The sequence below is a fragment of the Sinocyclocheilus rhinocerous genome, unplaced genomic scaffold (genome assembly GCF_001515625.1).
Source record: "Sinocyclocheilus rhinocerous isolate Xijiao unplaced genomic scaffold, SAMN03320098_v1.1 scaffold1405, whole genome shotgun sequence".
NCBI classification, from domain to species: Eukaryota; Metazoa; Chordata; class Actinopteri; order Cypriniformes; family Cyprinidae; genus Sinocyclocheilus; species Sinocyclocheilus rhinocerous.
In genome coordinates this window covers 403,745-429,620 of record NW_015645543.1, presented here as the reverse complement: position 1 = coordinate 429,620, position 25,876 = coordinate 403,745, and the positions used below count along the sequence as shown (strand labels likewise).

At 37.5% G+C, this 25,876-nt stretch overlaps 2 protein-coding genes across 3 annotated transcripts in view; both read right to left on the bottom strand.

Annotated features, from left to right (window-relative positions):
• Positions 1–591: 591 nt before the first annotated feature.
• Positions 592–14,488, bottom strand: LOC107706440 (membrane-associated transporter protein). Its single transcript, XM_016510149.1, has 8 exons — positions 14,276–14,488; positions 13,460–14,141; positions 12,467–12,643; positions 8,991–9,337; positions 4,887–5,030; positions 3,290–3,413; positions 2,672–2,877; positions 592–815 (listed from the first exon to the last, which is right to left on the bottom strand). Exons 2-8 carry the CDS (start codon positions 13,908–13,910, stop codon positions 600–602), a joined length of 1,665 nt encoding a protein of 554 aa, XP_016365635.1. The 5' UTR covers positions 13,911–14,141; positions 14,276–14,488; the 3' UTR covers positions 592–599.
• A 2,318-nt stretch (positions 14,489–16,806) lies between these two features.
• amacr (alpha-methylacyl-CoA racemase) overlaps positions 16,807–25,876 on the bottom strand; it is a 15,044-nt gene continuing 5,974 nt past the window's right edge. For both annotated transcript variants that reach the window (XM_016510206.1, XM_016510205.1), the window contains exons 5-6: positions 18,998–19,184; positions 16,807–17,686 (exon numbers count right to left, since the gene is read on the bottom strand). In XM_016510206.1, coding sequence (XP_016365692.1) covers positions 17,277–17,686; positions 18,998–19,184 — 597 coding nt within the window. In that variant the 3' untranslated portion in view covers positions 16,807–17,276. The remainder of the gene's footprint in view (positions 17,687–18,997; positions 19,185–25,876) is intronic.

Below are 25,876 nucleotides of genomic sequence, written 5' to 3'. Positions count from 1 at the left end.
TGTGAGGACATCCGTCCGACAGCTAAAGTTGGGCCAGTATTGGATCATGCAACAGGACAATGATCTCAAGCACACCAGAAAATCTACAACAGAAGGGCTGAAAAGAAAAGAATCAAGGTGTTTCAATAGCCCAGTCAAAGTCCAGACCTCATCCTGACTGAAATGCTGTGGCGAGAGCTGTGCATAAACTTGATGTGAGAGACTGATAAAGTCATACAGAAAATGATTACTGCTAAAAGTGGATCTACAAGCAATTGAATCATAGGGTGTCCTAACTTTGTCACACATGGTTTTCCATTTTGGCTTTATTTTTGTTAAATAAATAATGACACAGTGTGATATGTCATGTGTTGTTGATCATCTGAGGTTTTATTTTCCAAATTTTAAGACCTGCAAAGGACCAGATATTTTTTTTTATTATGTCCTGATACAGAAAACCATGGAATTCAATAGGGTGTCCTAACTTTTTCACATGACTGTATATATATATGACTCTTATATATATATATCCTTTCTTTTTCCTGCTCTTTCTCGGTGAACAGAGGAGATGGACCATATGAAATAGAGAAAGTGTATTTATTTGAGGCTTAATCAGTACATCACATAAAGAGAGTAATAAAGAGGCAGCCAATTAGGGATACTGTTGATGCAGAGAGAACCACGACAATCACACTGCCTGCTAGATTGACCAGGGCTCCAAGACCAGCTCCCACTATGACCTGAGCCAGCTGCACCATGCAGGTAAGAGCTGCGCAGTCCATGCCAGTGCCACGGCTCTCCAGAGCTGGTTCATCACTACCCAATTTCCTTTGCTCCTATGACAAGAAAGATGTTTTGCGTAAGAAAAGAAGCTACAATCCTAGACAAAATTTTCCACATGGACCTAAAATATCAGAAACGTCTATACAGCATTGCAAAAAGAAAATCACAAGAGAGGTTTCTATCATCTGAAGATCTTATAATGAACTGTGGATTCCAGGGAGCCTTGCCTTTGATAGTTCTAAGACGGCATGTTCATAAATTTCCAAGCAAATTTCAAGCTCTTTGAACCAACACAACAATGAGAACAATTCACATGCAAGTAGCATGCCAAGTTGCATTTGCCAGATTTAATCAACATTTTGATTATAATTCAGTCAGAATTTTAGGGAGGGATTTAGATTTGTAATTGCATTTTCTGTTTCCTTGCAACTTTATTAATGCTTCAGACATCTCAGGGATTTTAGATTGAAGCCAAATAAAGTGAAAAATCAATGCTTAAAACAAGTGAAGAATCTAGAATTAAGAAACGTTCTTGGTAAATACTTCTTGGGTGAGTTTTTTTTTTTTTTTTTTTTAGGGAAAAACTTTGGTGTGTTTTGGTGATCTATCAAACATCAGATTCTACAAAGCAAGCTAATAAAATAATTTCATTTCGAATCAATATTTATCAGTATCAGAGTTTTATGTATTTACTTATTTGGTAAATATCATAGTATCATTGTAATAAGTGGAATAATGTTCAGTAAGATGGTTTTTAAATCACAAAATAAACACCTTCAGGATGATGAAAGACCCACCATCTTCACATAAGGGCCCTAATTATCCTGCAAGGGTTTATTTTGTGATAATGACCTGCTGAATGTACACTAGCCCTTACTGACAGGCTTTTATACCTCTTTGCATTAGATTAAATGATAAAAAACTAATTTACTTTTTCAAAGACACAGCTGCAAGCAAGCTTGGTTTAAACACTCAATTTCACAAAATCTTTGCTGAATAAAAGTATAAATTTCTTTCAAAAAAAAGTATATTTTCTTGATTAAAAATGTATAAAACTTTCAATATACTGTTTAAAGGGGTCATGAAGTAAGAAATAAAAATTCCCTTGATCTTTTGATATATAAGAGGTCATTGTGCATTCTGTAAAGCATTCTGTAAGTTTAAGAACTCAAAACTTTCTTGTTAGTCTAAAAACAGCTTATATTGAAGCCAATCTGCCAAAACGACAGCTTGTGGAATGTACCACTTTATGACATAATAGTGTCAGTAAACACCACCTCCGCAGAAGATCAATGCCTGCATCTACATCACTGCCTGTTTAGCCCCGCCCACCGATTCGCACTTAAATGACGAGAGCGGCAAACGCAGTTCTACGCTGAAACCAAACGATAAACTGTATTTGATTAACTTTATTTTTAATGAAGTGCCAGAACTCGGTCCTTTGTTCACTTCATTTTACCACACATTTGTTTACAAAAAAGGCACAATTCGACGCAGGACCTTCAGAAAGATTGAAACGAAAAGACTATGTTGTGCCGACTATATTGGATCTGATGTTGCACCACACAAGTTTGAGTAGCTGTTTTCATTACGTGATCACTATTGCTTTGTCTGTTGTTACAGATCATTTGATATGTACTGAGTATTTATGCATTTTTAACCTAAAACACACAACATAGCAGTGGGCGTTTACTTTCGAGTCTACAACCCGTCAGGCCTATTCAAACAGAGCGTTCTGATGAGGGGGGTCAAAAACAGGACAGAAATAGCCTATTATTTCTAAATTATGTTTTTCGATGTATAAATCTTGATAACATTATAAGTGGACCTCAGAGAACAGTACAAGATTAAAAAAAACAGGCAGTTCATGACTCCTTTAAAATGACTTTTGTCCTCTTGTATCACTGACCTCTTCAGCCTTGTGGTACTCCGAGATGAGGTTGAATGGGATGGTGTAGAGAGTGCTGGACATGACTCCAAACACACTGCACAACGTCAGCGTGGCCACGATGTTTGGAAACAGGCTGATCAGACCGGTTCCCAAACCAAACATAAAGTAGCCTAGGAAGTACAGTCCCTTCAGGCCAATATATGGCAGGAGAAGCCTCTGCACATCTGGATGGACACACATGGAAATCATTAAAGCAGATTGCAACAATAGCCTTCAATACAGAACAAATGGTGAATCGGATGAATAGCAAACAGATTAACAGATCAGAAGTATTCATATCAGTGATAAAACGTCTTCCCTGATAAAACCCTCTGAAATGGCCTTTTCAGTGACACATGACTTGAGGCCCGAATTAGAATGACAGGATGTTGAATAGGACTGTGATTCTCTCATCAAAACAGACTAATAACTCTGAAAAAGTGTATTATCCAATTTCAAACCCGAACTGAATTGGTAGGGCCATGTATTATCAAACTATAATTGAACAGTTTTCTTTTGTCTGGATGCATTAAGAAAGTACAGGTTTAATAAAGTCAGGACGAATGAACAGTTGAGTCATGGTTCAATATTACTCACATGAATAGAGCGCAGAGGAGACGGCGTTGATGCACAGGCCCCAGCAGCCCACTTCAACCCCTCTCTCATATGTCGCATATGAGGTGGAATTGTGTTCAGCATAGGGGTTCCCCTTATATACAATCTAGAGATGAATACACACATCCCAGGGATGTTACATACTGTAAGATAAAGCATGTGACAAGGTGATCCATTGGTCAAATGGGGTAAAAACACTATAAGTACAGAGCCAGAGATCCTCTCCACACGTGTCTCTGCTTCCATTATGCTACTCAAGTGAAGTACAAGAACATCACAAGGCTTTCTCCATTCAGACACCACGTGGAAATTCAAAGGGACATCATCTTCTGCTCTGCTGTGATCTTGTGGGTTGGTTTTAAGGCTACTGAGAGTTTTATAAGTCTTACCTCAAATTAGCCTTCGATAAGGTTAACATGCATGCTCAAGTAGTACTTTTCATTCAAAACCTCAGGTCATAAGGTTTATACAGTTCCTTTAATGACCCTCAGCTTTCAAAGATGGAGACTTTATCTCAATTCAGCACTGACCAAACTAGCTGTGTGAGGGAAAATAAGATAAAGAAACTGATAAAGAATCTTTTAACCACAACTCAAAGAATCTATTGATCTTTTCTTCAGGTTCATAATGCTACTCTTTCAGGAGTACTAAATTGAAATCTAATGGCTTGGTAAATGAATAAAGATGAATGAGTTATTAGAGATATGACAACAAGAAAATGTGTTGGTTTTTTCTTTCTTTCTTTTGTTAAGCTATACTTTTGGCAGTCTGGATCTTTCACAATCTGAATGGTTACAAAAATGTGATTAAGTTAGCAGCATCAATAGTTTTTGTTACACTACTGTTCAAAAGTTTGGCTACATAACCTTTTTGTTTTTTATAGATTTATTTCACAAGGACAGTAAATTGAAAAAAAGTGACAGTCAATACATCAAAAACCTGAATTACCACGGTTTTCACAAAAATATTAAGCATCACAAATGATAATTATTTATCAGAACATTGATAACGATAAGAAATGGTTCTTATGCACCAAATCAGCATATTAGAATGATTTCTGAAAGTGATCTGAAGGTCAATTATGTGACACAGAAGACTGGAATTGTGCCTGCTGAAAATTCAGTTTTGCAAATTACATTTTGAAATATATCCCAATAGAAAACAGTTCTTTTAAATTGAAATGATATTTCACAATATTACTGTGTTTTTGATCACATATGCATCATTGGTGAGCATAAGAGACTGCTTTTTTAAAAAAAACATTACAAAATCTTACCGGCCCCAAACTTTTGAACAGTACTCTTTAAAATATTTGAAAACAAAGACTCTAAGATTATCAGCGATTACTAAACCAACATGATTTTACATCCAAGAATATATCAAATGGTTGCCTAGCAGTTTTACAGTCAGTCGGTAGGTCAGGGATTTCAATTGAAGGGACTAGAGTGTGGTGCGCTAACATTAGAAGTGTCAGCATGTGTATTTAATGGCTGTTTTGAGCCCTCTCTTTAAAGATAGGGATGTGCAAACGCAGCACAACTGGAAAAATCTAATTCCTTCAACTTCCTCCTTCACCCACCTGCCCCATGAAGTCAGTGAAGAAGAGCATGTTGCACAGGAAGGCCGTCCAGCCTAACAGATGACTCACACACAGACAGCGGTAATGGCTGGGCATGCTAATCATAGCTGACAGTAGAGATTTCAGGGTCATTCTCTTCTGTACCTGAAACACAGTTATGCACACAGGCTAATAATATCTACTGAAAGGTTCAAAACCTTAAAGCCATTACCAAAGAATATTTAAGAATACAGTAAAAGTAGATGGTGCATTTAACAAACCAAGCTTTATTCAGTGAGCTATGATATATATAAAACATAGAGATCAGATGAGATGAATCATCAGGTTTTCACAAACCTGTCAACTTCATGCAGTATGAAGATCTTATAGTTGTCTCTGCACATTATACTGGGATAAGAGAACGCACTTTAAAACAGAAATAAACTGATGCACTTTGAAGGTTAGTCTAACTATTTGACAATATGTGCTGAGGAAACCTTAATATGGATGTTGTTTAAGGCAAAGTTATTGATGTAAATCATTAAGAACATAATAAATGTTTCTACAACCAAAAAGGGTTGTTATCATTACTGCAATATTTCTATGATGAGGATCTCTCTGTAGATAAATCTACTTTCTTCTGTTGCTAAAACTGAATCACTGATGGAACCCTCAGGTATTTACACTACTCTCTGTTTCATTTGAGACCTTTATCAGTCTAATTAAAGCCCCGTTCAGACTACACAATTTTTTTGTCGATTACGACGGTCACTGTGTCAGATTATGCGATTTTGACTCATAAAATCTTGTCGTGTCGTGAACAAAAAACATGCTACCTGAGCATTCATCCCATGCCGTCATTAACGACGTGCATTCTGTCATCGATAGCGCGAGACAAGACAGAAGGTGCTATGAGCATAAACAAACAATGGCTAGCAAACAGCATGTTTTGCCCTGTCTTGTCTTTAGAAAAGCCCAAAAAAGAAAGAAAACATGTACACAAATCTGGATGGCATGAAGAGGATGGTATGGACTGTCAAAGAGAACTGAGGTCAAATAGTTTTTATTTTAACTTATTTCACTGCGTCGTGGCAGTCCCTCATCATAAATGCAGGAGTATTGTTGCCGTAGCTCCATGAACATTTCCTCCATTGTAAAATTACACCTAGCAAGACCGATACGTTACCATTGTCTCTCTTTCGTTTCGGCTTGTTTGAAAGGTTGTACAGAGGCGCTTCTGTGCTCCTATTGGCCAGAGACAAGACAGAAGGTGCTATGAGCGTAAACAAACAATGGCTAGCAAACAGCGTGTTTTGCCCTGTCTTGTCTTTAGAAAAGCCCAAAAAAGAAAGAAAACATGTACACAAATCTGGATGGCATGAAGAGGATGGTATGGACTGTCAAAGAGAACTGAGGTCAAATAGTTTTTATTTTAACTTATTTCACTGCGTCGTGGCAGTCCCTCATCATAAATGCAGGAGTATTGTTGCCGTAGCTCCATGAACATTTCCTCCATTGTAAAATTACACCTAGCAAGACCGATACGTTACCATTGTCTCTCTTTCGTTTCGGCTTGTTTGAAAGGTTGTACAGAGGCGCTTCTGTGCTCCTATTGGCCAGTGTCATAGATGTGATGGAACTTGTCGTGTACGATGGGAAAAAAAATTAAACATGCTAGTCTTTCTGTGTTGACGTCGTGAAGCATCGCAGAGGTGTCGTGCACTATGACACACTACACGAGATAAAACTATTGAATCGTGCGTCCCGACGCCCATTGTCATTTACGAATCCCCACGACACCCTACGTCAAGGAGATCGTAGCAAAATCGGGCTAAAATCTTGTAGTCTGAACGGGGCTTAAAGGGTTAGTTCACCCAAAAATGAAAATTAGCCTGTGTTTTACTCACCCTCAAAGCTTCCTAGGTGTATGTGACTTTCTTCTTTCAGACGAATCCAATCGGAGTTGTATTAAAAATTGTCCTGGCCACTCCAAGCCTTACAATGGGGGTAAGCGGGTGTTGGTTGTCAACAAACATTTCAAACGTAATAAACACTTTTTTCTCACTTCTGCTGACTGTGGTACGCGGAAGATGTTCAGGCGGATGACGTAAGACGTAGGCGTGGTGCGCGCGCCTCTGAGAAATGCAGGAGCAAAAGAAGCAAAGTTTCCTTATTTTAGCAAAGGAAAACCAGTCTCCTCTTGGCTTATATCGAAATCCTCCGACATTTTTATTTACAAATCCTCGTTTTGTACTTCTAATTCGTGAACGGCGTTTTGTTTTGTTTTGTCTCCGCGTTCGTCACTTATCACGCAACATCGACGTCCTTCGTCATCCGCCGGAACGGCTTCCGCGTATGACAGTCAGCGGAAGTGAGAAAAAAAAGTGTTTATTACGTTTGAAATATGGATATTTATCTTACAAAAATGCATGGATTCGCTACAGGAGGCCTTTATTCACCCCCCGGAGCCGTGTGAGGGACGTTTTATTACGGATACACGCATTTTATTTCACGTCTTCTGAACTGTTGACAACCAACACCCGCTAACCCCCATTGTAAGGCTTGGAGTGGCCAGGACCATTTTTATTATAACTCCGATTGGATTCGTCTGAAAGAAGAAAGTCACATACACCTAGAATGCTTTGAGGGTGAGTAAAACACAGGCTAATTTTCATTTTTGGGTGAACTAACCCTTTAAGCCAGTGTTCTATCCGTCAGCCTGTGAAACAAGCCTCCCATCACTGTATTAACAAGAACTAAATGTTCTGAACATTTTGTCCAAAAGCAGAGTTTGGTGGAATAGAACTCTTTCTCAGGGACAGATGGCAGATTATGTGAGGTTTGTCGCAGGTTAATGATTGCGAGACTCCGTTGGGGTTTAGACTGACAGGATTAGTGAGATTTCCAGTTCCTTTTACCTCAGTGGCATTAACAATTCAATTTGAACATTAAATAAAAAGTAAAGTTTGATCAAAGTTTGTTCAAAGTTACTTTGCTGTTATGCATATAAAACTACTATTTTTTGAACCTATATTCTGATTATATACAGATATACAGTATTAGTAACCATAATATCAGCTCACCTGGGTTAATTCATTTTTGTGTGACTGTGTAATTCCAATTAATACTGAAATATTCTTATTAAGGCTTATTAAAAATGAGCTGCATTAAAGCATTACTTGGTGTGACTTTAGCATTACACTGGCATGAAAAACTGCAGTCTGGGTTAAGGACCACAGCGGAGGTTTCACAAAGAGCATGCCTCATTTTTATGATTCAAAAGAAGCATTTAAAAGATTATCTGAAAAAGTGAAAAATGGTGATCCAAGATATACTCTGGGGTATATCGCTACTCTAAAATATGTGGTTTACAATATATTTGTAAATAAAGTTGAAAAAAGACAATATAAACAAAAAATATTCAAAATTCTGTACTATTTTAGGTCATTACCCAATTCAGTTTATTAATAATACATTTATAATATTTATTCATTTTATCAATTGATGATAAATAATAAATGTTCAAATGACTATTACTATTATTCAAATTTTTGTTTAAGTTATTCTGCTAAAAAAGTATATATATTTATTAGTATATTTTTTACTAATACAAATACAAAACAGCAGCATTTTTATAGTGGTCTCAGAATTTTAGACTCTACCATATAATGAGACACATACTGTATATTGTCTCATTATATGCTGCTATATTATGTTACTATTTTTAATGGTAAACCTGGGCCTGATTTATTACTTAATGCCCTAATAAAATATAGTGTGAACTTTGAGAGCCGTGTACATTTTTCACACTTAATTAAGTTACACACAATAGCCATAATAAGTAATTATAACGTCACCACTTCACCACAAAGACCTGTTAATATGCCATCATTTGTTGCATTTCTAACAACCGAAAAAAGCATGTGCTGATTTTCATTATCGACCAAACGAGGAATTGTTTCTGTGAAAGGCATGAGTATCCAGTGGCAGCCTAATTACAGCTCACAAAGGCTGATGCTCCAAGGTCTGAAACAGGTCATTAAAATGTGAGGGGAAATTGGATGTAGACTTAAGCCAAGAATAAAAGCCACATGAAAGGGATTCAAAGTAACACAAATGACCAACCTCGCTGTTAGGCTGCTTGGCACTGGGCGTGACTGTATTGGCTTCACTCAGGGCAGAAAACGAGCGCTGCCTCATTTCAGGCAGAGGTGGTGATTCTTTGTGTACCGCGCCGTAGCCGTTATGATGTGGGTCTTCCAGGAGCAGCGAGGCGGCTGTACAAGAGTCTGAACTGTGATCTTTCATCAGTGGTTTCTCTGGGATGCTGAAAAGGTGCATGGTAAGAAAAATGCCCCAGGTCAATGACGAGAAAAAATAGATAACTTGGTATTCTGAACCCAGTACGACACCAAGTGCAGAGTGACCCCAGTCCATGGCTCCAATCAGGTATCCACAGGCTCCACCTAGACCTGCAAGGAAGCACAGCAGATTGCTTTGAAAAATCACACTCGGAAAATCAAACGCAATTGAATGTTTCGGTGGGATGTGCTCTGTTTGTAAAAACCAAAATGCTTCTCCGAATGTAAGACGAAGCACTAAAAGTACTTTAAAGGTGACATATTATGCCCCTTTTTACAATATGTAATATAAGTCTCTGGTGTCCCCAGAATGTGTCTGTGAAGTTTCAGCTCAAAATACTCATTTATTATATAATTTTGAAAATGCCTATTTTGAGTGGAAGCAGAAACAAGCTGTTTTTCGGGCCTGTGTCTTTAAATGCAAATGAGCTGCTGCTCCCCGCCTCTTTTCCAGAATAGAGCTGCACCATTACAGCTGTTATCTGCTAAAAAAAACTGTTTTGGTTCTGATTATCATGTTTTGATTATAGCGCTTAAAACCTGGAAAAGTCAGATTTTCATGATATGTCACCTTTAATAAGAGTTGTTCTTGTTTTAGGAAGGAATTCAAATGTATTAGCTCTTGCTACACCAATTACAACAGTGACCTTTATAATATAATAATGTGCATGAGGCAAAACAAGCTATGGAAGTTTATTTACCAAAAAATTATTTTGAATGAAGTTAAAGGTTTCTGTAGTAATTTTACAAATTGTTGAAAAATCTTTCCTGCCATTATATATAAAAACAATGTGTTCTGTCACATTAAATATGTTAGATTAAATATGTCACTTCAGCAACTGACTTGAGACCACAGAATGATTTTCAGCACTGATATTCATTCTTCATCTATTGAATCAGCAGGAAATCTTTCAGACATCACACGTGTTAAATACAGGAGCCATTGTGTTTTTCTGGTGGAACTGCTAACAGCACTTACAGTATGGTGTGACAGGGTTTGTCATAACATGGCTGTGCCATTTTTTAGTTTTTTTTTAGTTTTTTTACTTAAACTTCACTTCAGCCTACAAGATGTTGTTTAGGTCTTAGCATGTGAAACATAAAAGGAAAACCCTCACAATAAAGACATTGTAATTACCTTATTTAAGTAATGTTATCATATATGGCAATGCTGGCAAAAAGCATCGTGAGATATTACACAACTGTGAACCATTTAAAAGAGATATATTTTTAACATTTACCTCTTCTAATTGTAAGGTCATAGCAGTAATTTTCTTTTTAAAAGATACAATACCGTTCAGAAGTTTGCATGGGGTCTGTTATGCTGACAAATGCTGCATTTATATAAATAAGTGTAAAGTAAAAACAGTAACATAATGTGAAATATTATTACAATTTAAAGTTCAATTTTAATATATTTTAAAATGGCATTTATTCCTGTGATGGCAAAGTTGCATTTTCAACATCATTACTCTGGTCTTCAGTGTCACATGATCCTTCAGAAATCATTCTAATATGCTGATTTGCTGCTCAAGAAACATTTCATATATTATTATCAATGCTAAAAATTATTGCATTGTTTAATATGTTTGATTCTTTGATGAATAAAACCTCCAAAAGCATTTAGAGTAATTAAAATATTTGTTTTTATATAACAGTATAATCGATATATACACTACTATACAATAAAAATCTAAATAGACATTATAATATATACTTTGGACTTAAGAAGTATCGAGTTGTAGTCTGAGGGCAGGTGGTTTTAGGGGTGAGCAAGTGAGTGATATAATGTGTGGTAATAATACAGTTTTGACAAAATACAGAGAAAAACAAATTAAATGCTTCAGTTAAAGAACATTCAAGAGATTAATAATATGGTGGACATTTGCTATTGTTAATATGTTACATTGCAGGGCATATTTTGTCAGTAAAAGTAGACCAAAAACAACAACAACAAAAAACTCTGTATGGAAGGTTACGCACAATTACACACAAACACCCACCCACCCCTGAGCCACAGTAGTGATCCAGTCATGTGGCTCTGAAACTCTCAGCTCCAACCCATGATCTCAGCACATGACTGAGCCTGTTTGGATTAGGATACCTTGAGTGCACACAGACCCCTTCCGTGCCTGAGCACCATGAGCAGACCGACACAAAATCACCACGTTTTACTATAAATGGGTGAGGACACAGGCCATTGCCATAGTGCCAACCAATTTCACAAAAGTACTTGGAATTCAGTCGAAATAATACACTTGGAAGCTTTCAAAAATGCTTCTACAAAAAACAGTTTAAAACAAATGCTGTCAGTCAGCTTCACATTGCAGAGCGATCTGTAATGTACCAGTTCCTGTAGCGGCAATTGCAGAGAAGCATGTGCATCTTAAAAACGGCACATCAAGAAAATAATGGGGTTTCCTAAAGAACTGACAGGATCAAAATGGCAAAAGCAAAAATATGCATGAGAAACGCAGCGGCCATAAAAGTACCCAGAAATGTATCCACACACTTGAAAATGTATAGTTTTCGATGACGCTTAGATTTAAAGAGTGCAAAAAGCAATCCATTTTGTGAATTATATTGCAACAATCTACTGCGAACGGACTCATGACACCAAGGAAAGACATAAATGAAATAATCGCTGAAGTCCTTCACAGTACCAGCACAAAAATGGTTAATAGTGCTATAGGCACATCAATCTGGCTTTATGTCATAATGCACAAAAAGCAAAAATATGCATGAGAAACGCAGCGGCCATAAAAGTACCCAGAAATGTATCCACACACTTGAAAATGTATAGTTTTCGATGACGCTTAGATTTAAAGAGTGCAAAAAGCAATCCATTTTGTGAATTATATTGCAACAATCTACTGCGAACGGACTCATGACACCAAGGAAAGACATAAATGAAATAATCGCTGAAGTCCTTCACAGTACCAGCACAAAAATGGTTAATAGTGCTATAGGCACATCAATCTGGCTTTATGTCATAATGCACAACATCTCCACAGCAACAGAAGGGTAAGGTACAGAGCGGTGTCAATTATGGCATTGCCAAGGTAACTATATAGCTTTGAAGGAATTTCTCATGTTTTAAAAGCTATTATTTCTTTGCTACATTCAGCTTGTTTTGCAAAGAAATTGCACATTAATTCAGTGCACTTAGAAACATTAATAAAGGCATATTTCCATCATATGAAGCAAAGCCAAGCAACATCACTCACTGTTGCTTCTTACCTGTGAGTAAGGCATGATAATGAAGCCCTCTCTCCTTATCCCGATGAGAACACACGTCAAACAAATAGGCTTTAATGGGTCCGTCAATGAAGTCCGCCGCAAAGTCAAACAACACCACTCCAAACATGACCACTACGATCGCCCATGTCCTTTTAACATTTCTGTCCTGTAGTATAGCTGGAGGAGAGAAACAACATCATGCTTTGTTTAATCAAAAGCACATTATGTATTAAATGCTAATAAATACTATTGAATATAACTTTTTAGAAATGTCAAAACTTAAGGTCCATTGCTCAGAAGACAAAAAAAGTGCAAAAACGCATAAAACATGAAGATTAGGTTTTTCTTCCAGTTATGTATACATTCTTTTGTAGTCTTTTGTAATGCATATAGAAATACATACATAAATAAATAAATAAATAAATAAATGCATAAACTAATAACTAACTAAATAAATAAAAGTGTGAATGTTTACATTTTTGCCAAAGAACACCTAATTGTAGTAATGAAAACAGGAGTTTTCTTCAGTATTTTAAATGTGTGTGCTTGGTAAATTAACAAGTACTCTTTATTGCAAATGATTACAATTCTAGATTTGTAGTATTTAATAGGAAATATGGTAGGAATAGGTAAAGATTCCCATAATGCTGTGAGAAAAAAAAAACATGCAATGTCCAGCTGTGTTATATTCCACACAACTATTTTTGACTCACATCTCCTTTGGTCATTAAAAAAAGCTATTTGATACAATGTGAAAAATGCAGTACTTTTGTGGTTATTTGAAGTTCCTATATCTGCTTAGCATTCCTTCCTGGGTCATTATTTTCTTCATCCTAACAATATTTTTAATGGTCAAGCGAGAGCAAATAAAATTTGCTAACTGTTTTAAAAATTGCATTGCCAACGGTAGATTCTTTAACTACCAGCCTAGGCACAAGTAGCTCCTGGTTTCATAATCTTGACAGATCCATCATTTACTTAGGCTGCACCTACCTGATGTGACCGCATCTCCATTTAAAAATAAAGTCAGGCCAACTAACATCATAATCCCGAGCAAGAGTATGTACGGTCGCCTTCGGCCCCATGGGGACCTACAGTAGTCGCTTGCCGAGCCGATGACAGGCTGTAGGACAAAACCCAAAACAGGGCTGATGAGCCACACCAGGCTGTACAGGTGTTTGGGGAGTCCAACGCTCAGCAACACCGGTGTGACAAACGCTGCCTCAACAGCATAGCAGAATTCCCTTCCAAACATGACCATGCCGTGCATGATAAGCCTTCCTCTGGAGTGCTTCGGAGGCTCCACCGCTCCAAACACAGCTGGTTCCATGCAGTCCAAATAGTCCTCTTTCGGCCCCGAGTCCACCGGGTAGTGCTCCATGGATGCGAGTGGGCTGTCCGGTGCAGAGAACCTGCAAGGCTGGTCCTCGGTTAGAAGAGTCATAGTTGTCGGTCTTGAAACTCTTAATTCCTACTGCATAGTTGAGCGATAAAGCTCCAAACTAGTATTTACAATGTCAGCTGAGCTGAGACGAAAAGGAGGTGGTCGTCTGGTTGAGATCAAGGAAGTAAGCCTCACTTTTTTTCTTGCTTTTGTTGCCAAAGGCCGCTGGTGGAGTCAGTTGTAAGCACGTGACGAAGATTATGAGCTGTGGATGTTCTTCTCTTGCTCCTGCTGGGTTACAACAGGTTAGAAGTTCAGAACTAACAATTCGTAGTTAACGTAATAGCAAATATCTATCAGATAAAGAGAACAGTAGAGTGTTTGTGGAAATGGAAATGTTAGAAAAATGTTAATGTAGACCTAACAAGTATCCTTTTGTGGTCTTGCATGGCAGGATGGCCCATTAGGGTAAAACAAGTGACGTATACCATGTGACTCCTCGGCAGACGGCTTCAAGGGGGTTGGAAAAAAAAAAGAAGGAAATGCATTTATAGCAGAGTTAAAGCACACAACCCCACGCAATACTGCCTCTCCATTCACACGGCTATCTCCTGCTGCTTTGGTTTACTCAAATCTGTCATGAGACTTTCACAGAGTCTCTTCAAAAATCATGTGAGCTTCTCACAGATCATCATCCACTCTCTCCCTCAGACTTAATCTATAGAGGTTGAGCTGTGGATCACAGGGAACTGGTCAGATGTTGCCACATAGATTAAAATGCCACATTCCACACATATCTTCTACGTGAATGAGAATCGATTTCAGGCTAGAGTAGTTATGAAATATTTTTATGCAACTCATTCTTTGGGTTTACTAGTAGTATTTGAATTGAGAAAAGATGATTCAGAATGTTATCAAAAGAAGTATTGTTTGAAGCCAGATACAGTCTTTAAAGTCTAACATTTTTTAAACTCTGAAGTTTTAAAAACTGCTTTACAATTTCATTATTTTTATCTCAATCTTCAAGGATCAGAAAATGTGTCTTGATCTGTACAGTCTCTTTTCTTAATTTGAAAATACACTACTGTTTAAAAGTTTGGGGTTGGTAATTCTTTTATTAAGAAATTAATGCTTTTATTGAGAAAAGATGCATTAAATTGATCAAAAGTGACAGTAGAGACATTTATATTGTTACAAAACATTTCTGTCAAATAAATTCTGTTCTTTTGAACATTATTCCATTCTTTTTCACACGGTTTCAACAAAAAATATTAAGCAGCACAACTGTCTGCAACATTAATTATAATAACAAATGTTTATTGAGCTGCATATCAGTATATTAAAATGATTTCTGAGGGATCATGTGACACTTAAAACTGGAGTAATGGCTGCTGAAAATTCATCTTTGCCATCACAGAAATAAATTGCACTTCATAACATGTTAAAGGGGTCATGAACTGTTTATTTATTTTGTATTGTTCTCTGAGGTCCACTTATAATGTTATCAAGATTTTTACATTAAAAAACAATTTAGAATAGGCTATTTTCTGTCCTGTTTTGACCCCCCTCATCAGAACGCTCTGTTTGAATAGGCTTGGCAGATTGTAGACTCTGAATTAAATGCCCACTGCTATGACTGGCAAATAGTTGTGTATGTTTGACAGCCTACATCCTTCACAGATGGACACTGCTGTGATTTAGGTTGAAAATGCTTAAATATTCAGAACATATCAAATGTTCTTTTTTTTTCTACAAACAAAGCAATAGTGGCCACGTAATAAAAACAGTTACTCACACACGACATTACTGTCCGATCCAATATAGTCAGCACAGCATCGTCTTTTAGTTTCAATCTTTCTGAAAAAACCCGCATCGAATTGTGCCTTGTTTGTAAATGAATCCGTGGTAAAATGAAGTGAACAAAGGACCGAATTCTTACTGTCACGGTCTAGCACTTCATTAAAAATAACATTTATTCATTCTTTCTTAACGTTGGGATCAGAAGGAAGACGAAGCAAACTTGGCACTTCACAGCGTCTTGTTGTCTTCAGAGCATCCTTGTCGTTTGGTTTCTGTGTAGACCTGCGTTCGCCTCTCTCGTAAACACTACATGCGTGAATCAGTGGGCGGGGCTAAACAGGCGGCAATGTCTATCTTCTTCTGCGGAGGTGGTGCTTATCCACACTATTACATCATAGAGTGGTACATTCCACAAGCTGTCGTTTTGGCAGACTGGCTTCAATATAAGCTGTTTTTAGACTAACAAGAAAGTTTTGAGTTCTGACACTTACAGGATGTTTTTATAGTACAATGACCTCTTATATGTCAAGAGATCAAGGGAATTTTGGTTTCTCAGTTCATGACCCCTTTAAAACAGATTACAGTTCATTTAAATTACACTGATATTTCACAATATTACAGTTTTTATTACATCTCTGATGAGCATAAAGGCCAATTTACACCGCACTAACAGACGCAGGGCCAATGCTGATGGTCACCAGATTACATTACAACACTTCTCAGACATTCCAAGACCGAAAAATTGCAGTTCATTATGTTCAGTCAGCAAAAATAAGTGCCGGCCAATGCCAAGTGATGCAGATGGGGTAAAACACTGATCCAACAAATCCCGACAAATGTGTCTGTTGCCGTTTGTCTGCGTCTGTTGGTATAGTGTGAATTGGCTTTAAGCGACAACCTTACTGTCCCCATTACTTATAATAAATACAGGCCACACAAAAACGACCACCTGTATCATAATAAAGACCACTACGGTGTTCACCAAGTGTTACACTTTTATACAACTAGTGATATTATGACAGAAAACTTCATCTTAAGCTGAATCATTAATTGGTTTTATCCTAATACCATTATCTTGGGTCATCAGCGCTCCCTAATAACTAGGCAAAGGCAAATATTTCACTCAGTTAATTAGTCTATGACTCACACTCAGCTATTCTTGCTGAAGGCGCTTATTAGTCAAGTATTTCAATTCACAACCAGAAGTGGTACACTTTAATCAACTACAAATAAAATGCCCTCAACGATACTATTATTAATTCAAAACGGTCTTAAAAAATAAGCAAATGTTGAATATCTTTTTTGAAAGACTGATGATGTTGCTGACAAAAATAAGGATGTTAAGATTAATACAGAATATTTGCAATAGGCTTTAATTAAATCCCACTTGACTTTCCCTACAGAAATTACAAATGAGAGTTGAATTTTTTGGACATCTTAACATAAAAGCATAGGATCATTTAGTCCACTTCCACTGCAGCACCCAGTGATTCACAAGGGAGAGTCATTTTGTTCTGAAATGCCCCCTCACACTCACTTAACAAGACAGAGGAGTTCAAGTGCTCAGATTCCCGCGCTGCATCATTGGCCACAAAGTTTAATGATTCTCCAGTCAGAGTCTCTGATTTACAGACGCGCTTTAGCTTCGTTACACTCTACAATACCGGCAGATAAGAGCTGTTCTATTTGCGCTTGCTCAAACCCGTACTCCTTCAGCACAGAGCGAGTGTGCTCTCCGATGAAGGGGTCCCGGGAGTGACAGGGCTCCGCAGGGGAGTGGGACAGAATGGGTGCAGGTCGAGGGCTAATTTCCCCCTGAGAGTCCTTGAAGAATGACCCCCGTGCCTGGTTGTGGGGGTGAGAGAGTACCTCATCCAAAGACAGCACAGGGGTGACACAGGCATCTGTCCCATCAAAGACTTGACTCCACTCCTCCTGCGTCTTGCTGGCAAACACCCGGGTGAATGTTTGCCTGAGCTGCGGCCAATCCGATTCACTCATTTGTGCGGGCAGGTCAGCATCGTATAAGCCCAAACCTGTGGTGAGAGAGAATTAGATGAGGGAGATAAAAAAAAAGAGGAAAAAAATAAATTAAGGAGTTTAGAGGACAAAGATCAAAGAGATCATGAAGGACTATGAATCCAGAAGCCATTAGTGCATTACACTGGCCACAGCAGGTGACTTATAAGGAGACATTCTTCTATTGAGGGTCAAACTTGAATAGCAATAGAGTTATTATGGTTTCAAAGCTAGATTAAGCACTTGGGTCATCAGGACGTAGGATGAATCCCTATGCACATACTAATAAAGCATCCTGTGGCTTCTCCCTAATCTTTGCATGCCTGCGCAAAATTGACAACCATGTAGACAGAACAATGTGACCCTGAGAATCTTGTGGTTAATTGTACTCAAATGTCATTCAGGTTTATTTCAGGTGAATTAAAAGCAGCTAGATGTATAGATGTGCATTGTGTACTGTGTTCAGAGAAATAAAGGAATAAGAAAATAACATTGTATAATTATATAAATATATAAACTAAGAAAATAAAACACACAAATAAAAGAATAAATATTTAATAGATAAAGAAAACAAAAAATGCAAAAAAGAGAAGAGAGATAAAAATAATAAGAACATATGCAAACAATGCAAAAATATGAGAATAGCAATATAAGTATTAACACCATAAAGTGCAAAAATAGGAGAATAAATATAATTAAAAAGAACAAGAAAATAAAAAGAAAAGACGTGAATAGAAAAAAATTTAAATAAGATCTTAAAATGCAAAAATGAGAATACACACACACACACACACACTTATTATATATAAGAAACAATAAGAAAATGAAATGAACAAAAATATTTGTTCATATAGAGAATATAATTAAAAAAGAATGAGAAATAAAATGAATATGTTAAAAAAAAACAAAATGCTAAACTAAGAAGAAATATAATTTTTAGATTTAATTTTAATATTTGCACATAATTTTTCCTATCAAAAAACTGCATGTTTTTTAAGATGTATTTTCCACATCAAGATCAACTTTAGTAACCATATTTCAAATAAAGAGTAACCATATTGTCTTAAATTAAGATTATCAAAGATTAAGATAAGGGATTTTTAAAAACATCTATGGTGACTGATAATTTCTTTACAGATGAAAAAAAAGAGTGGAATTTCAGGTGTTTGTGTAGCTGCCTGTAAATACTTCAGATTTTTCCATTAACAAAATACAACAATTCTGAATGAGACAGCAAGCATTCATAGCAATTCACACCATGAGAACATCCATTATATTCAGAAGATGACACTACAGGACCATATTAAGAAGAAATATAATACACTGACCTTGAATAAGCTGTTGATAGAACTGAGGCTCAATCGCCCCCACTGCCATGTACTTTCCATCAGACGTACGGTAGGTATCGTAGAATGGAGCGCCACTATCCAGCAAGTTTTCCCCACGTGGACGATTCCACAGGCCAAGGCTACGGGACTTCCACATGAAGGAGCCGACATATGCTGCACCTTCAACCTACACATATATACAAGCATCACTCATTTAAAGGGATAGTTCACTCAAAAATGAAATTTAGCCCATTATTTACTCACCCTCAAGGCATCCTAGGTGTATATGACTTTCTTCTTTCAGACGAATTCAGTCAGAGTTATATTAAAAATTGTCTTTGATCTTCCAAGTTGTTTAATGGCAGTCAGCGGGTGTTGCAATTCATCAGTCCAAAAGAAGTGAAAAAAGCGCATCCATCCATAATAAAAAGTGCCTCACACGGCTCCGAGGGGTGAACAAAGGCCTCCTGTAGCGAATCATTGCGTTTTTGTAAGAAAAATATCCATATTCAAAACTTGTTAATCACTTTACTTTTGTTTTGATCTCTCCCCTGTGCTTCCGCGTTCGTCACTTCTGAGTGGCGCATGCGCAATGTCGACGTCATCAGCCCGGAACTGCTTCCATTTACAACAGTGAGCGCAAGCTAGATTAAAGCGATTATTATATAAATATGGTTATTTTTCTTACAAAAACGCATTGATTCGCTACAGGACGCCTTTGTTCACCCCCCGGAGCCATGTGAGGCACTTTTTATTATGGATGGATGCGCTTTATTGCACTTCTTTTGGACTGATATAAACTGCAACACCTGCTGACTGCCATTAAACAGCTTGGAAGCTCAAAGACAATTTTTAATATAACTTCAACTGGTTTCGTCTGAAAGAAGAAAGTCATATACACCTAGGATGCCTTGAGGGTGAGTAATTAATGGGCTAAATTTCATTTTTGGGTGAACTAACCCTTTAACCCACTATTTGCCACAATTCTATCATGCTGAATTTTTAGTATAAAGCAACAGGGTGCTTGCCAATAAGCAGGGCTACATCCTCATTAGGGGTAGCTGGAGTTGTACATATTCATCAGGTCACATAATTCAGTTTATAATAAATTTATATGCAGGAAAGTGCAGATAATCACATAAATGTATATACATGAATGCACTTAAGACAGAAATGTGGTATGACAGGGGAGGATTTAAGCAACTTTATAATACAAGCACACCACAGTGTACTTTCTGTTAATGCAGTAATGCATTATGAAGACAAGAGTTGTTTGGTTTCAAAGGAAGAAAAGTCATAAATAGGTTGCTTTTAAAACGTGACCTGTCTTGTATTAAAGAATTAGTGTATTTTTAGTGTGTGTTTATTACTGAGCTTTATCAAATTTCTTTTTTCATAAATATCCTGAGATGGTTTAATTTGGGTAAATGAAAGGATCAAGTACCCCCTACAGTTCTTTTTTAGTTACTAGAACTCTCGTGTAAGTAAACTATACTAACTAAGCATCTGTCAGTACAACATACTATTCCTATTTCACTTTACTTAGTTTTTTCAAGGCAATCGGTTTGCATGCTTTTTTTAAGTAAGCCCAACTAATTAGATTTTACAGTGTGTAGAGGTTTGCAGTGGTTTGATTTCCACATCATGGCACAGCACGACTCAAAAGCGGCCATATCATGAGTAATCAAAATGTCTTTGATCTTGTATGCATATTAAAGCTTGATGTCCTATGAAAACATAACGTAACCTTCAGATATTTTAAAAAGAGCATTTATCTAAACTAAACATCAAAAACTAAGTTAACCGAGTTAATTTTGCAGCGATATACTGAATTCATCAAGAGCATGACTGACCACGCTTATGAAAAATGGATTACATTTATTTTTAACAAGGTCCCTGATGTTTCAGTTTGATTTAAAGAGTTTGTGTGGCATATTTCAGCACTGATTTTATGAACCAGCCACAATGTAATACTGTACAGTTTTCACAAAGACAGTTATTAAAGGATGAGGATGGCAAAAACTATGACACCACAATAAACTCTAAAAGGTTGTGTGAGTAATGCATGCAGTTAATAATTTCACGTGCAATGGGGACATTTCTCAAAGGGAAATGGCAAAAAAAAAAGGCTGTTTACTTTAGAGAAAGGGTGAAACTGGCAACGAAAAACTAAAATTAGACTGTGTCTTGCTCAAATAAACTCATTAGCATAAGTAGACTTATGGTAAATATGGATGACATGACCCCTTTAAAGAATTATGGCACTTAGATGTTGAACTGAATCAGTTCTGAATGACAAATTTGACATCAAGGCTGAGGTTAAAGGGCCAGTAGCAAGTGTTTCAGAAACATTTTCACAGATGAAAAGAAATGTTTGTAGGTCAAATCCTCCAGATTGATGCATAAAAATAAATATACATGCATTTCAAAGACTGTGACCTTGCAAAATTAACTTTAATGTGGATATACTTCATATATTTCCCAGTTAACCCAGCCTTCAAAGAGACGTTGACGGTCTGGGTTTCTATTTGCGCATTTGATTGGCCGGACCATAAAGAAGTCACTCTCCCAGAAGACGCCTATCGCTTGGCCTAATACTGAATGTGTTATCATGATATGCCTCAAAAAACTATTTCTTCATACTTCCACCTTTCATATTGATCAGAAAAAGACCTACATATCAAAGTGGAATATTTAACTATAGTTCTATAAAAATAATGAGGTAATGTATAATGTTTATTAAGGCTCATTTGTTTGGATGTCAATGTGAAGAAGACAGTGGTCAAACAATATTTGGGATTTAAACCGACAGTGTACATTACACAGCCCCAAAACAAATGTTGCATAACACAATTATGAAATTGTAATGAAACACCCAGGCCAGCTCTTTAATTTCTAATAAGTATTTAAATTAAAAACTTTTAACAGCATAAAGTTTGCAGGGTATAATACATCCAAATTGGCATGCAAGTGAAAAACTATTTACCTGCCTTGCGGGTTAATATCACATGATGTCGCTAAAAACAGCAGTCAGTGTCAAACGACTTTATCAGAAAGCAGCAAGGTGACTCTCATGGGAACGTGCTTCAGATATCTTTACTGCCTAACAGGCAAATATCTAATTATCATTACCACAGTTTCTGCCCACACTGACATTAGCTTGGAGCACACACGGCTATCAGGAGAAACTCTCCACTAGCACTGCAGCTCTGCTCCAGGTCTGAATTGCTAATGTGAGAGGTGCTTCAATATTGGATTGTCACATATTACGCTTTATATTTACCACTGTTTATTTCCTTAAGGGCTTAAAGTGGCAGAGATCAAACTGCGTTAGAGTAAATTACATAACCTCAGTCAAATTGGAGCTCCATTGTCTGGTTCAGGTTTTCTAACGCATAAAAATTTACTTAGGGCTGAGTGAAATGTCATATTTAATTAACAAGCAGAAATGCAATTGCTAATCGTCTTTCTTTTCCCAGCGGAGAAAATCTAGTGCAGCATGAACAAAACAGGGCATTTAAAGAACTGACCAATGTGCCAGCAAACCTTAAATTGCTTTTTTTCCCAACTGCTTCAACAAAGACCAAGAGGGTTAACACACCGATTTAACACAGCAAGTGTGAACTAGACTTTATGTGTGCTGAATGATTCAACACAAAAGGAAATTACTCACTAGAGTAATTAATAATATGGAAAGAAAAACATTACAATTATTAAATATAATTATACACATCAAATGTTGTTTCCCAGCGGAGAAAATCTAGTGCAGCATGAACAAAACAGGGCATTTAAAGAACTGACCAATGTGCCAGCAAACCTTAAATTGCTTTTTTTCCCAACTGCTTCAACAAAGACCAAGAGGGTTAACACACCGATTTAACACAGCAAGTGTGAACTAGACTTTATGTGTGCTGAATGATTCAACACAAAAGGAAATTACTCACTAGAGTAATAAATAATATGGAAAGAAAAACATTACAATTATTAAATATAATTATACACATCAAATGTCGTATACAGTGCCTTGCGAAAGTATTCATACCCCTTCATTTTTTTCACATTATGTTATTTTGCAGCCTTCTGTTAAACAGCTTTAAATTACTTTTTTTCCCCACATCAATCTACACTCCATACACCATTATGACAAAGCACAAAACAGGTTTGTAACAAATTTATTAGAAATAAAAAAAAACTGAAATGATTTCTTGGACACTTGTAATTTAGCTCAGGAGCATTCATATCACTTGTAGATGTTATTACACTTCAAATGGAGTTAACCTGTGACAAATTCAACTGAATGAGTATGATTTGGAAAGGCACACACCTCTCAATAAAAGGTCTAACAGCTGAAAATGCATATCACAGCAAAAACAAGCCCCGAGGTCAAAAGAACTGCCTGTAGAGCTCAGAAACAGGACGGCATCAAGCCACACATCTGGGGAAGAGTTCAGAAAAAAATTCTGCTACATTGAAGGTTCACAGAAGCATGTAGCCAACATTATCCATAACGGAAGAAATTTGGAACAACCAGGACTCTTCCTAGAACTGGCCTCCTGGCCAAACTGAGCAACTGATGGAGAAGGGCCTTGATTAGACTGGAGACACCTAAAGAATTCTCAGATTGTGAGAAACAAGATTCTCTGATCTGATGAACCTCAATTCCAAGCATCATGTATGGAGGAAACCAGGCACTGATCATCACCTGCACATTAGCATCCCAACAGTAAAGTGTGGTGGTAGCAGTTTCATGCTGTGGGGCTGTTTTTCAGCGGCAGGGACTCGTCAGAGTAGAAGGAAAGCTCAACACAGCAAAATATAGAGATATGCTTAATGAAAACCTAGTTCAGAGCATTCAGAACTTCAGACTGGGCAGAAGGTTCACCTTCCAACAGGACAATGACCCTAAGCACACAGCACGAGTGGCTTATAGTATACAGTGCCTTGCGAAAGTATTCATACCCCTTAATTTTTTTCACATTATGTTATTTTGCAGCCTTCTGTTAAACAGCTTTAAATTACTTTTTTTCCCCACATCAATCTACACTCCATACACCATTATGACAAAGCACAAAACAGGTTTGTAACAAATTTATTAGAAATAAAAAAAAACTGAAATGATTTCTTGGACACTTGAAATTTAGCTCATGAGCATTCATATCACTTGTAGATGTTATTACACTTCAAATGGAGTTAACCTGTGACAAATTCAACTGAATGAGTATGATTTGGAAAGGCACACACCTCTCAATAAAAGGTCTAACAGCTGAAAATGCATATCACAGCAAAAACAAGCCCCGAGGTCAAAAGAACTGCCTGTAGAGCTCAGAAACAGGACGGCATCAAGCCACACATCTGGGGAAGAGTTCAGAAAAAAATTCTGCTACATTGAAGGTTCACAGAAGCATGTAGCCAACATTATCCATAACGGAAGAAATTTGGAACAACCAGGACTCTTCCTAGAACTGGCCTCCTGGCCAAACTGAGCAACTGATGGAGAAGGGCCTTGATTAGACTGGAGACACCTAAAGAATTCTCAGATTGTGAGAAACAAGATTCTCTGATCTGATGAACCTCAATTCCAAGCATCATGTATGGAGGAAACCAGGCACTGATCATCACCTGCACATTAGCATCCCAACAGTAAAGTGTGGTGGTAGCAGTTTCATGCTGTGGGGCTGTTTTTCAGCGGCAGGGACTCGTCAGAGTAGAAGGAAAGCTCAACACAGCAAAATATAGAGATATGCTTAATGAAAACCTAGTTCAGAGCATTCAGAACTTCAGACTGGGCAGAAGGTTCACCTTCCAACAGGACAATGACCCTAAGCACACAGCACGAGTGGCTTATAGACAACTCTGTGAATGTCCTTGAGTCGCACAGCCACAGCTTGGGCTTGAACTCAATCAAACATTTTTGGAGAAACCTGAAAATGGGCATCTGTCCTCATCCAACCTGACAGAGCTTAAGAGGTGAAAAGGTGAGGACAAGAATGGCAGATAATTGCCAAATGCTGATGAGCAAAGCTTGTTGCATCATACCCAAAAAGACTTGAGGCTGTAAAGGCCCTGATATACTTCAAGCGAAATCGAAGAATGAACTTATGTGACGTCATTTTTAACAAAAACCGGCCAAAACGAAGTTCGTTTTGGGAGTTCGAAATGGCTTGCCAAAGCGAACTTTCCGGAAAAGTTTGTTCCGGCTGCAAAACACCTTCGTACTACCATTGGTCCATGACGGTTACGTCATAGGAGGTGTGCGCTGTAAAAGGTCTAACAGCTGATAATGCATATCAGAGCAAAAACCAAGCCCTGAGGTCAAAAGAACTGCCTGTAGAGCTCAGAAACAGGACGGCATCAAGCCACACATCTGGGGAAGAGTTCAGAAAAAAATTCTGCTGCATTGAAGGTTCACAGAAGCATGTAGCCAACATTATCCATAACGGAAGAAATTTGGAACAACCAGGACTCTTCCTAGAACTGGCCTCCTGGCCAAACTGAGCAACTGATGGAGAAGGGCCTTGATTAGACTGGAGACACCTAAAGAATTCTCAGATTGTGAGAAACAAGATTCTCTGATCTGATGAACCTCAATTCCAAGCATCATGTATGGAGGAAACCAGGCACTGATCATCACCTGCACATTAGCATCCCAACAGTAAAGTGTGGTGGTAGCAGTTTCATGCTGTGGGGCTGTTTTTCAGCGGCAGGGACTCGTCAGAGTAGAAGGAAAGCTCAACACAGCAAAATATAGAGATATGCTTAATGAAAACCTAGTTCAGAGCATTCAGAACTTCAGACTGGGCAGAAGGTTCACCTTCCAACAGGACAATGACCCTAAACACACAGCAAGAGTGGCTTATAGACAACTCTGTGAATGTCCTT